The sequence below is a fragment of the Lolium rigidum genome, chromosome 6, assembly GCF_022539505.1.
Source record: "Lolium rigidum isolate FL_2022 chromosome 6, APGP_CSIRO_Lrig_0.1, whole genome shotgun sequence".
In the NCBI taxonomy this organism is placed as follows: Eukaryota; Viridiplantae; Streptophyta; class Magnoliopsida; order Poales; family Poaceae; genus Lolium; species Lolium rigidum.
Genome location: NC_061513.1, coordinates 60,271,313 through 60,283,431, shown reverse-complemented (window position 1 = coordinate 60,283,431; position 12,119 = coordinate 60,271,313). Strand labels below are relative to the sequence as shown.

The 12,119-nt window shown below is 45.3% G+C and overlaps 1 protein-coding gene across 1 annotated transcript; it reads right to left on the bottom strand.

The window, feature by feature from the left end:
- Positions 1–539: 539 nt before the first annotated feature.
- On the bottom strand, positions 540–7,469 carry LOC124664794 (probable membrane-associated 30 kDa protein, chloroplastic). Its single transcript, XM_047202233.1, has 12 exons — positions 7,379–7,469; positions 7,151–7,297; positions 6,373–6,473; positions 6,169–6,279; positions 5,829–5,893; positions 5,662–5,743; positions 5,332–5,406; positions 5,086–5,156; positions 4,914–4,996; positions 1,306–1,370; positions 1,145–1,219; positions 540–920 (listed from the first exon to the last, which is right to left on the bottom strand). The coding sequence occupies exons 2-12, from the start codon at positions 7,251–7,253 to the stop codon at positions 807–809; spliced, it is 945 nt and encodes a 314-aa protein (XP_047058189.1). The 5' UTR covers positions 7,254–7,297; positions 7,379–7,469; the 3' UTR covers positions 540–806.
- Positions 7,470–12,119: the final 4,650 nt, after the last annotated feature.

Sequence of the window (12,119 nt, the reverse complement as noted above, 5' to 3'; positions counted from 1 at the left end):
GATCATGTAGCGTCAGCGCAACATCGGTGACAGCGGCGTGTCTTTTTTTGGTTGAGATCTACAGCGGCCTGTCATACAGCATGCTCCGCCGTTTCGTCCTGTCTTTAGGTCACCATTGGGCAGTCTGATCGCGACATCAGCAGATGAAGCCAACTTCTATTCTTCATCTTAAGCTGGTTCTTGGTTTGTTGCCTCGGCGACCTGCTATTCTGTGTCAGGGCCAATACCAAGCTGCAACTTGAAATTTGACGTTGTGGTACACTTCAGGCTCCTTTTCACATTTTCAGGGGAACAGATAATGGACGTAGCATACACCATAGCTGCGCAGAAACCAGTATCAAAACGTTGCGTGCAGATTCAGAGCCACGGCCCATTCTCGTTGGATAAGTTACTCTTCCTTCTGGAAGAGTCTGGTCCACAAATTGTAGTTACAGAGAACAGACACACCCTGACTCCCTGAGTATCCCTCGACAATAAGCAATGCGAGATACCTCGGCCATCTTCAAACATTTTGGCACTCACAAACGGTAAACTCGGGCTAGGTGTAATGATTTACATTATGGTAATACTACTTAACTGTACAATCCATTCGCAGCAAAAATGCAGGGACAACTTCTCACCCGACCTTTACCCCACAAAAGAAGGTGCACCGGAGGTTCAAACGCACATCGAACAAATCTGAAAGGCTATACTTCTGGGGTAAGTCTCAATGTAACAGCTGCATCAGAGTAAGTCTATCGATGCAATGGCCCATCCTATATGTAAAAATACGGCCAAGCCTGGCACACGGCCATGGCCTGTGAAATCTAGTACTCTTTGGCCTTCTTCCGCAGCTCATTTAACTCATTCTCAATCTCTCTGTCTCGGAAAGGGCTACCTGGTTTGCTGGCCATGGTTCTACCTGGAGGAAGCTCGCCTTTCTGTAAGTGACATGAAATTAGAGCCATGTATATGGAAATCACGGAATAAGAAAAGACATTTTTCACTTTTGTATTTAAAGTTGGATGGACAGTGTGATGCATTTTTGCATATTCAGCTTAACTTCTCGAATCCAATATGTGCATGCCAAAGTACCATCTTGGTGCACGTCCCAACATGAGAAGGAAAATGATCGGAATAGGCAGGGTTTCTAAGTTGAACATACCATAGAGCTCCCGGACAGTTCCTTTCTCATTTGTGCAAGATCGTCGTCAACTGATGTAGTCTCGAGCATTGCAAACTGTGCACAAATAAGTACTGCTGGTCAGATCACATTACCACAATGATGAGTATCATTAGAAATTAGTATGCACTGTACAGTTTTACCTTTCCTTCTAGATCATCAGCTCCTAACTGACCAAGTGCCTCAGCTTGGGATTCCATCGTCATAACTGACAGCACAAAGCATAAGCTATTTGTAAGAATAAAGTGTTTAAATAATTTGACACCAGATATAACAGGCCGCTCATGAACACAGCCAGCAACAAAGTAGCACATGCCATTTCTCACCAACAGAAGACACATAATCTTCACTGGACAAGCAAGATGGAAACATAACATATCAATTTCATACTGATAACAACAGAGGTGGGAGGTTCCGTTTGAAGTTATCAGCCTTTGTGCAAGTGCCCAAGAGAGGTGTTTTTTGGCTCCTGACTCCAGTGAGCTCGGTAAAAAAAAACGAAAATGGTGTGTTGAAGTTTCAAAGAAATCCAAAAACAAGCTACTACATGTCTACGTGGATACATACACATGCTATCTACACTAGCACAATGGCCCATGCATTTCTACAGCACCATCTTAAATCAAATGAACAGCTTTTCATATGTTTAAATCCGCATGGTCATAAGTACGAATCGCAATAGTATGGCTAACTAAGCTCTTCAACTCCATTTTTCGGACAAACAAGATGCCAGAAGAATGGAGACGCAGTATATTAGTACCAATCTTCAAGAACAAAGGGGATGTTCAGAGTTGTACTAACTACCGTGGAATTAAGCTTATGAGCCATACAATGAAGCTATGGGAGAGAGTCATTGAGCACCGTTTAAGACGAATGACAAGCGTGACCAAAAATCAGTTTGGTTTCATGCCTGGGAGGTCGACCATGGAAGCCATCTTCTTGGTACGACAACTCATGGAGAGATACAAGGAGCAAAAGAAGGACCTGCATATGGTGTTCATAGACTTGGAGAAGGCCTACGATAAGATACCGCGACACGTCATGTGGTGGGCCTTGGAGAAACACAAAGTCCCAGCAAAGTACATTACCCTCGTCAAGGACATGTACGATAATGTTGTGACAAGTGTTCGAACAAGAGATGGCGATACCGATGACTTCCCGATTAAAATAGGACTACACCAAGGGTCAACTTTGAGCTCTTATCTATTTGATTTGGTGATGGATGAGGTCACAAGGGATATACAAGGAGATATCCCATGGTCATCTCTTTGCGGATGATGTGGTCCTAATCGATGATAGTCGAACGGGGTCAATAGGAAGTTAGAACTATGGAGACAAACCTTGAAATTGAAAGGTTTTAGACTTAGTAGACTAAAACTGAGTACATGATGTGCGGTTTTAGTACTACTAGGCACGAGGAGTAGGAGGTTAGCCTGGATGGGCAGGTGGTGCCTCACAAGGACACCTTTCGATACTTGGGGTCCATCCTACACAAGGATGGGGATATTGATGAAGATGTGAACCACCGGATCAAAACCGGATGGATGAAGTGGCGCCAAGCTTCTGGCATTCTTTGTGATAAGAGAGTGCCACAAAAGCTAAAAGGCAAGTTCTATAGGACGGCGGTTTGACCAGCAATGTTGTATGGCGCTGAGTGTTGGCCGACTAAAAGGCGGCATGTTCAACAGTTAGGTGTGGCGGAGATGCGCATGTTGAGATGGATGTGTGGCCACACGAGGAAGGACCGAGTCTGGAATGATGATATACGAGATAGAGTTGGGGTAGCACCGATTGAAGAGAAGCTTGTCCAACATCGTCTAAGATGGTTTGGGCATATTCAGCGCAAGCCTCCAGAAGCTCCGGTGCATAGTAGACAGCTAAAGTGTGATGATAATGTCAAGAGAGGACGGGGTAGACCAAACTTGACATGGAAGGAGTCCGTAAAGAGAGATCTGAAGGACCGGAGTATCACCAAAGAACTAGCCATAGAAAGAGCCGCGTGGAAGCTTGCTATCCATGTGCCAGAACCATGAGTTGGTTACGAGATCTTATGGGTTTCACATCTAGCCTACCCCAACTTGTTCGGGAATAAAGGCTTTGTTGTTGTTGTTGTTGTTGACAAACTTGATTGAGGTGCCTGTATTTCTCTCACGGTAGCTCTGGCATTGTGAGACCACAGAGACTATTTTCTTTCATGTACAATACATGTTTTACCAAAAATAAATAAATGGAAAGGTTCTGCTTGACCACACACACACCCAGCAAAATTTCAGAAGATGTAGTCTCAGGAGAAAGTGATTTCAGAATACATGTAGAGATTACCAGAAGAAAACGCTAGGGGAATCCATCGGGTTGCAGTACAGTATCAACCCGCCGGATAATTTAACCCACCTCCTTCAGCTCCTTCACCCAAGGCATGATGCAAACCACCGCAGAAAGCTGCTACCAGATTGGAGTTGTCTGCGCCTGCTGCAGTGCTGCCGGCCTGCTTCTGGCCTGATGGCTGTTGCACATCGCTGGCTACGGGATAAAGGGAGTGCCTCCCACGCGTGGACACCGAGGCAGGCGTCGGATGCCTGCCGACTACCGCTGCCGTCTAGGGAACCGAGGAGGCCTGTGATCAGGAGAAGGTGTACGGCAGGATGGAGTCAGCTCGCGGGAAACGTCCACGGGGATTGTTGGTGGCAGGGACTGAGACTGGAAGGGCAGCAGCAGCGCACCGCTGGTAGGTTTGAGTCAATGGAGGGCTCGGGGATGGCAATGATTGGGGATATTTTCTATTTCTATGGAAACACTGGGGGAACACTGAACCGGTAGTATCATTTAACGGTGGCAAAAGATGTAATATTTCCTTACTTAGCCTAGCAACACACGGGTAAAATTGGAAAAAAAATGAACGACGAAACTAGGATGGACGAAAACCACCAACTCCAATTTAATACAGTAGTATAGATATCTGCAGAATTTTGCTAGATAATACATCGTATTGTAGGCTACACAAAAAACACAAAATCATGGCTCAAAAGAACTCGATTTTTCTTCCAACATTTGTTTTATTTGTGCAGATCACATATGGAAAGATATTTCGATGCAAATTTGATCATACATACTAGACATGTATATGTACTTTATGTTTTTTTCAGAATTTCTAGACCTAAAAATGAACTTTTCATTCAAAAAAACGAGATCACTGGAGCTCAGGAGCTACAGGTGTTTTTCGCACGTGGCCAAACTATTCACTGCTTAAATATTAGATATGTGACTCTTTCAAATGTTTGGTAACAACAGAACACATATCCAGATGCAGACTGATATTACAAGGCCAGCAACTTTAACAAATTATGGAAGGAAAGAAAAACACCACCGCCTAGATATAGTTGCTATCTGCTTCATTTTGAAAAATAGCCACTCATAATTCAAGACAGTTTTGAGGTTCAAGCCTCTACTGGGTCATTAAGGTAACTGATCAAGTACTCTAGCATCTTTTGATTGCTTAAACTACAACAGCTTATAGCTGTAAATTGCGCACGCTTTAACTTAAACCATAGCAGGGTTACTTACATTACTTTACAGCAAGGTTGAATCTATAAATGTTGTCCTCACAACAAAAGGAAAGTTATATGCTTTTGAAATAGAGCATGCCACTGCCCTACGGACATATCAGTGTCATACTAATTGTGCAACATATGAAGGTACTTCACCTAACAAAATGAATAACACTAGTAGGAGAGAATCTGTAATGAGGAAGTACCTTTTTCCTCCATCTTCTCAAAAGCTGACAGGGCACTACTTGTATTTACATTCCCCAGCATTTCACTCACTTTTGTTGCGGTCCTGAAGAAAAGTAAGGTAAGTTATCCACATTATACAGACAATAAAAGCAATAATCACCTGAACATAACCAACAAAAGGGTTATGCATACTTGGCTGATTGAGCACGGGCTTTCAGTGTATCCTTTTTCTGCTTGGCCTCTGCTATTTTGCTCTCAAGAAGCTACAGAATGACAAATATACATGTTAATGAAGCTGAAAAAATAGCCAGAATTCTATGGATAGGTGCGTTCACCCTGTGATGCACATGGTCACAGAGAAAAATATAAATTTGCACTGACAAGTATAATGCAGATAAGGGAAAAAGGCATTCCAACACTTGAAAGTAATAAGCTCACCCTTGTATTTGAAACAAGATTTTCAACGACACTCTTCTGCTGATCAAGCTGGGCCCTCAAGGAGCTCGCATTATCCTAAGCACACAAACATATACCGAAGTTGTGACAGAAGTTTTACATACTCAATTAGAGTATTGAATTAACATAAGTTACATGTAACTATGTAAGACACATATATCACACGCATATTATTGCCAATCGAAGAAATAAGAAGACACAAATGTGTAATCCATTAGAGAATCTAATAGCAAAGTTGCAGTTAACACTGTAGTTAAACAGTGTGACTGGGCAGACATTTTATCCACAACACTAGATCTACATGATACCTACAGCATATGATTTACGCCGTTTAAGAGCTTCACGAGCAAGATCCTCATCACCCTTTTGCAGAGCAAGTTGAGCTCGCCGATACCTACACTTTTAACAAAAATGACACTGAGTGTAAACCAAACAGATCACTGGGGTCAATGTAAGATTACAGTTAACCATAAGATTACCAATCAGCATCAGCTTGTTCTGCAGCTTTGTACTTGTTCTCCAGCCGCTTCTGAGATGCCAAGACCTTCCAAAACCAAAATCTAAGTTAGCATGTAGAATGCAATGGAATATATATGTACAATAGGCTCGTATTTCCATTTACTTATTATACATAGCGATCCAAACAAACAAGAATCTGGTAATACAAGAGGTAGCTAATCACAACTAGCATCAACACCATAAAGTATTACCAATTAACAACGATGAATTTGCACGCTATAAAAGAGGCAACTAATCAAGTACTTTTGGAGAGAAGAAACAGTTATGATAAAAGAATATGATTTAACGATAAACACAAACCTGTGCAGTTGCTTGCCGCATCTTCGTTAAATCATCGTTCATCTCCAAAACTGCCTGGTCTAGGATCTTCTCAGGGTCTTCAAATGAACTCAAAATTGCATTGGCATAGGACTATGCAAACAAGCAAGCCACAAGCTCTTAGTTAAATAAACACATAATTCTGCAACTGCATAGTGAAGCAATGATTGAAACGGCATTACTCACCCTGACAACCCTAGTTAGCCTATCAAATAGGTTGCTCCGAATGGCATTGCACTTAAATCTGTTAGCATTTGCTTGGCGCACTTGCCCGGCTCGAAGTGAAACTGCAGATGAGGTGACAAATCAGAGGTCATCAACATGGTCATTGGCCTATCAGCTATCGGCATATAACTACAGTATGCGCTTCACTACGCTATATACTGCAAAATCATTGACGATGTTACCAGCATCAGTGACCGCCTTAGAATGTACATCAGGAAGAATAACAGACATGATAAAACTTAAACAGTCTGACATGCTCTGATAGCACAAACCATTGTTCGTGGTTTAGACAAAGAAAAAATAGTATCGCAATGAATTCATAGTCAGCCATGAACATGACGAACGTGTTATCGGATGTCAGTCCACGTTCGTTTCAAAACAGGTTCCCCTAGATATGGTCTGTGCAGAAGCAGTCGTTGACAGCCATAAGGAGACAGCGGTAATAGTCTCCCAAACTCTCTGCTTCTCAACCTTTCAATTTGCATATCTATGTTAACACCTGCCTGAGCGTGTTCTGCTGGGCATGACCTGACTTTCCAGACCACCGTTTAGTTTATCAGTTTTCACGATGAATGAAAATGGGAGCCTGAAGCTCCTTAATTCGATGACAAAAATCCATGTGGTTACAGAGGTGCACTCGCTAGCTTTACCAAATCCACAGCTACGACTACATCGCCGAAATCTCTCCGACAAAGCACAGGAAACAAGGGGAAGCAGGATGGGAGCTCCAGAAACTCACCTCTGCCGGTGACGAAGGAGGTCCTGAGGGCGGCCGGGCGGAAGCTGGCGGAGGAAGGAGGCGTCACGAGCCTGAGGCCCGTCGGCGGCGCCCTAATCTCCATCGGCTCGGGGCGTACCGGAGCACGAGATAGAGAGGAGACGAACCCTAGAGTCACAGAGCATAGGATTTCAGAACCTTCGAATTAGTGGATGGGGCAGGGAGGAACGCATGAAGGAGGGGGCGTACCTGAAGACCCGCCGCCTCTGGTCGGATATGGAGCCGGTGGGGCTTGCGGTGGCCGGAGACGAGCGGCGCGGCTGACCTGACGGGGGAAGCGTGTCAGGTTCCAACGCAGTCGACAACCATTTCTTCAGTTACTGGCGTGATTCAGCGACAACGGGCAACGGTCAGGATGAAGGCGCAGTGACCTGGTCGCTATCCAACGGCTACCAGTGCTCCACAACTACATTTACTGTTTTAGCCTTAAACCCTCAAACTGTGTATCTTCTGGCTGTTGGACAAAGTTGTAATAATGCTTGAGCTCGTTCCTTCGATATAAAGGGGCGAGTGGGGTGGCTGGGAGGATCAAGCAATGAAAAACCCTATTTTTACCATGTATTTCCTTTCCAGTAGGTAGTTAGAGTAGATCTGAGCCCCGAGCGCTCCTTCCCATCTCACTTCTTCGATGAGAATCGTCAGCGATCAATCGTGATCCTGACAAGGTGGTATCAGAGCGAGCTCGATCGATCTGCTTCACCAAACCGGCGGCGTCCCTCCCTCCCTCCCTAATTCACGGATCAAGATCATGCCGGCAAGCACGAGATCCGCGATCTTCTTCTCGAGACCGCCATGGCGACGACAGGCGCGCCGCGCACACGGCATCCTCCACGGACGCCGATCAAGCAGCGGAGCGAGCACGCCAACGGGCGCAACGCGACGCACGCTCGGTGGGCAGACGCTTGGAGAGGCATCAGGTGGAGTCAACTACGGCGATCAACGCTCTCCAAGAGCAGATGCTCCAGATGACCACGATGATGGCGCAGTTGCAGACGAGCATGAACCGCATCGCCCCAACCGAAGGTATGAACAACACTGCCCCCGTCTCCTCGGACCAGCAGCACACCTTCGTGACACCACCACCGCGCGCAAGCTCCGTCCTTTCACCCATTCTTGAAGTCCCAACACCCCAAACTACACCACAAACCACAAATCCGCCACCTTTTCCTCCCAAGCTAGGGGCTTTGTCCCCTGAACGACTCCCATTCAACCCACAGCCTGCTCGCCCAAATGGCCCAGCCATCACCACAACCACAGATCCCATCGTCACTACGGTGGCGGCATCCTCATCAACCCAGCAATTCACCCAAGTTACCAACCCATCCACACAACCACAATACTACCAACAACCTCCCCAATACACAAATGGCTACCAGCCATACCCACCACCACCAAGCCCATACTTCCAGCCAAATCCACCATACCCACCCTACTACCACCCTCCCTTTCCACCTCAGCCCTATCCTTACCACCCACACCCACCCCCACAACAAACAAACCATATACACAATCCACCACACGAGCCACCACCCACCAACCAAACACACACCCAACAGAACGATCCACAGTTGCGATCTCCTCACGTTGAGTTACCCACATTCCATGGTGAAGGACCACGTGCTTGGATCCTTGAGTGTGAGGATATTTTCAGTTTGGTGGGAATTACAGGCGAGCACAGAGTTCGTTGGGGGCTTGCTCATGTGCGTGGACAAGCCAAGACTTGGCTGAGCAAGTCACTGGCTTACGATCGCAGGAGATCACTTGGTCAGAGTTATGCCAAGTCTTGATCGATAGATTCCCTGACGGCCAAGCAACTGACCCTATGGAGCAACTTCAACAACTGAAACAATTCACTACGGTGGACAATTACATCAACGCCTACGAGCAATGGATGACATTCATGAAGCGTGGCCGAGCTTACCTTCCACAAGATTTCTTTGTCGACCGTTTTGTCAGCGGCCTCAAGGAAACTATCAAGCATACAGTTCAGTGCCAGAAGCCTGACTCTCTGCTCTCAGCTTATTGGTACGCTCGTCAGTATGAGAAATCCAGCATGTCTCTCAACAGAAGAACTTTCCCTATACACCAACAACAAGCAGGCCGACAACCCCTTCCTCGTGACAACAGAAACAGAGACATGGCACCCAGGCAAAGGGAACCCAGGAAATGCTGGTACTGCCCCGAGAATTGGACAATTGGACACAAATGTCAGCCTATGCAGAGAGCATTGAATGCAATTCAAATGCAGGGTAATTCAGATGAAGAAGAAGTAGCAGTAGAGGACCAAGCTCAGGATAATGCGGTCGCTGACAATATAAGAGAAAATGTACAGCAGTTACCTGAAGTGGACAACCTGATGCATATCACAGCTGCTGCTTACACAGGCTCTCCTGGTGCTTCAACCATTTCCCTCTTGCTCTCCATTTCTGGACAGACAGCTATTGCCCTTGCTGACACTGGCAGCACCAACACATTCCTTGACTATACCTTTGCTGTGAAACACAACATAGCCATGCAACCAGCACCAAGTCGTGCAGTCACAGTGGCTGGAGGAGGAACACTTATCTCTGCATATGTGGCAAGAAACTGTAAGTTCAGCATTGAGGGGAAATCCTTCCAGGCAGATTTCCGAATATTGAAACTACAAGGCTCTGACATTATCCTGGGAGTTAATTGGTTCAAGGAACACAATCCAGTGACATTTGATTTTGTGGCCAGGACTTTATCTCTATCAGTGAATGGAAACACACACTCCTTCTCTGATCACTTGATTCCAACAAACAGATTACTCATTTCTGCTGAGGAATGCTCCAAGCTCCTTGACAATGGAGCAGCTGGCTACATTCTTCTATCAGCTACTGATGGAGATCCTGTCACTGAAGAGCAACACTTGCCACCAGTCCCTGAATTACTGGCAGATATTGTTAAACAGTTCCAAGACATTTTCTCTACTCCTCAAGGCTTGCCCCCTCACAGAGCATCTGATCACTGCATTCCCCTCATTCCTGGGGCTACTCCTCCAAACATTAGACCCTACAGGATGTCCCACAATCAAAAGAATATAATTGAAGCCATTATCAAGGAAATGCTGCAGAACAAGGAGATACAACCAAGCACCAGTCCATTCTCATCCCCAGTAATTTTGGTGAAGAAAAAGGACAAGTCTTGGCGCCTCTGTGTGGATTATAGAAGTCTGAATGACTTAACCATTAAGAACAGATATCCTATTCCTGTGATAGAAGACTTGCTGGATGAACTGCATGGAGCCACAATTTTCTCCAAGCTAGATCTCAGATCTGGGTACCACCAAATTAGAATGCACCCAAAGGATATCCACAAAACTGCCTTTTCCACCCATATGGGACACTATGAGTACAAGGTCATGCCCTTTGGCCTCAGACAATGCACCTGCTACATTTCAAGACTTGATGAATAGCATATTCTTTCCCTTCCTAAGGAAATTTGTCTTGGTCTTCTTTGATGATATACTCATTTACAGCAAGTCCATGACACAGCACCAAGAACACTTGGCATTGGTACTGAGCACCCTGCAAAACCATGATCTGAAGGCCAAGAAGAGTAAATGCACATTTGGTCAGCCACAGGTAGAATATTTGGGCCACATTATTTCTGGCCAGGGAGTGGCTACTGATCCAGCAAAAATTCAGGATATGGTCAACTGGCCTACCCCTACATCAATCAAAAAGCTCAGAGGGTTTCTAGGTCTGACAGGGTACTACAGAAGGTTTATCAAGGGATATGCCACTATCTGTCAACCTCTTTATGCTGCATTAAAAAAGGATAGTTTCACATGGGGTCCTGCTCAACAACAGGCATTCTCTACACTCAAGCTAGTCATGTCAACTCCACCACTGCTCAGTTTACCAGATTTCAGTTCCCCTTTTACTCTGGAGACTGATGCTTGTGCTACTGGCCTTGGAGCAGTCCTTATGCAACATGGGAAGCCACTGGCCTTTTACAGCAAGAGCTTGGGCCCAAAAACAAGTGCTCAGTCAGTTTATGAAAAAGAGGCACTTGCAATCCTAGAAGCTCTCAAAAAATGGCGGCACTATTTCCTCAACAATCTGGTAATCATCAAAACAGATCAGAGAAGCCTCCAGTATTTGGGCAGTCAACGTTTGCTCGAAGGAATACAACACAAACTCATGCTGAAACTTCTTGAGTTTGATTACACAATTGAATACAAAAAAGGGAAAGAAAACAGAGTAGCTGATGCCCTCTCAAGGAAATATCAACCAGAGGAAGATACTCTCCCTGAAGACAATTGTGCTGCCATATCTGTCTTAGTCCCTGCCTGGATGGAGGAAGTCATCCAATCATACAGGACAGATGAAGCTTGCCTCAGATTACAACAAGAGCTAGCCATTCACAAAGACAGCAATCCATCTTATTCTCTCCAGTCTGGTATCATCAGATACAAAGGAAGAATTTACATTGGCAGCTCTACTGACCTCAGGACAAAAATATTCCATGCCTTCCACTCTTCAGTTTATGGTGGACATTCAGGCCACAGAGTAACCTTGCACCGCATTCAGCAACTATTCTACTGGCCTGCACTGAAGAAAACCATAGCCACCTTGGTAGCAGAGTGCCCTACCTGCCAAATCTCCAAGACTGAGAGAATACAGTACCCTGGACTCTTGCAGCCATTACCCATTCCTCACCAAAAATGGACAGACATTAGCATGGACTTTGTGGAAGGGCTCCCCAAATCACAAGGCAAGGATGTCATTCTGGTGGTTGTTGATCGTCTGACAAAGTATGCTCATTTCATACCACTGTCACACCCCTACACAGTACAGACAGTGGCTGATAAATTCATGGATCACATAGTTAAACTCCATGGCCCTCCTGCAAGCATTGTGAGTGACAGAGATACTATCTTCACAAGCAAGCTATGGAAAGATCT

What these genes read in the sequence shown, in the direction of transcription:
- LOC124664794 (XM_047202233.1), bottom strand. Translation starts at nt 7,253, where the DNA reads ATGGAGATTAGGGCGCCGCCGACGGGCCTCAGGCTCGTGACGCCTCCT. An exon ending in CTCCTTCGTCACCGGCAGAG is followed by an intron (nt 6,474 to 7,150) that starts GTGAGTTTCTGG and finishes CCTCATCTGCAG; the next exon opens with TTTCACTTCGAGCCGGGCAA. An exon ending in AACGGCGTAAATCATATGCT is followed by an intron (nt 5,407 to 5,661) that starts GTAGGTATCATG and finishes TTGTGTGCTTAG; the next exon opens with GATAATGCGAGCTCCTTGAG.